This window comes from Geospiza fortis, unplaced genomic scaffold (genome assembly GCF_000277835.1).
Source record: "Geospiza fortis unplaced genomic scaffold, GeoFor_1.0 scaffold492, whole genome shotgun sequence".
Taxonomy (NCBI): domain Eukaryota; kingdom Metazoa; phylum Chordata; class Aves; order Passeriformes; family Thraupidae; genus Geospiza; species Geospiza fortis.
In genome coordinates this window covers 5978-7217 of record NW_005054846.1, presented here as the reverse complement: position 1 = coordinate 7217, position 1240 = coordinate 5978, and the positions used below count along the sequence as shown (strand labels likewise).

The window sequence follows — 1240 nt, the reverse complement described above, 5'->3', positions numbered from 1 at the left end:
GACCCCCATCCTAACCCCAGCCTCATCCCAAATCCCAGCCCCAACCACAACCCTGACCCCAATCCCAGCCCCAACCACAACCCTGACCCCAATCCCGACCCCAATCCCAACCCCAACCCCGACCCTGACCCCATCCCCAGCCCAGCCCCAACCGCAGCCCCATCTCCGTCCCAGGTACTCCATGCAGGAGATGTACGACGTGGTGGCCAACGTGGAGGACTACAAGAACTTCGTGCCCTGGTGCAAGAAATCCGTGGTGGTGTCGCGGCGCCAGGGCCACGTCAAGGCCCAGCTGGAGGTGGGCTTCCCGCCCGTGCTGGAGCGCTACACCTCCATCGTCACCCTGGTGCGGCCACACCTGGTCAAGGTGAGCTCACGAGGGGCTGGAGAAACCCTGAGGGAGCTGGGAAGGGGCTCAGCCTGCAGGGAAGGAGGATCAGGGGGGAATTTTCACCCCACAAGTCCCTGATGGGAGAGCGGGGTCAGGATCTGCTCCCAGGGAATACCAGGGTGAGAGGGAACAGCTCCAAATTCCTCCAGGGCAGGGGCAGGGTGGCCATAAGGAGGGATAAAAGGTGGTCAGGCTTTGGAAGTGCCTGGAGAAAATGAGGTTCAGAGGGGAATTTCCACCCCACAACTCCCTGATGGGAGAGCAGGGACAGGATCTGCTCTCATGAACACCAGGTCAAGAAGGAACAGCCCCAAATTCCTTCAGGAGAAGTTCAGGAGGGATTTCCTCCTGGAAAAGGTGGTCAGGCTTTGGAATACCTGGAGAAAATGAGGTTCAGAGGGGGAAATTCCACCCCACAACTCCCTGATGGGAGAGCAGAGCTGGGGGAGCTCAAAATCTGCTCCCAGGGAACACCAAGAGAAGGAAAAACAGCCTCGGGTTGTTCCAGGAGAGGTTCAGGTTGGAATCTCCCCATGGAAAGGACTCTCAGGCACTGCAAGTGCCCAGGGCAGTTGGGAGGTGTCCGGGATGTGGCTCGGGGGGGATCCCGGGCCGGGCTGGACCCGGGAGGGTTTTCCATCCCCTGAGCTCCCGTTTCCCCCTCCCCAGGCCGTCTGCACCGACGGGCGCCTCTTCAACCACCTGGAGACCAACTGGCGCTTCAGCCCCGGCATCCCCGGCTACCCCCGCACCAGCACCGTGGATTTCTCGGTACGACCCCGCCCCGGATCCCCCCCCTCCACCCCGGGAGAAGGCGGAGCTCACCCAGCTTCACCTCCTCCTCCTCCC

The 1240-nt window shown here is 61.9% G+C and overlaps 1 protein-coding gene across 1 annotated transcript; it reads left to right on the top strand.

Moving 5' to 3' along the window:
- Positions 1-158: 158 nt before the first annotated feature.
- COQ10A (coenzyme Q10A) lies at positions 159-1174 on the top strand (the record flags this gene model as incomplete). The annotated part of the gene is made up of 2 exons (XM_031065528.1): positions 159-367; positions 1061-1174. Coding segments are annotated over exons 1-2 (300 nt in total), but the record flags the coding sequence as incomplete, so codon positions are not given.
- Positions 1175-1240: the final 66 nt, after the last annotated feature.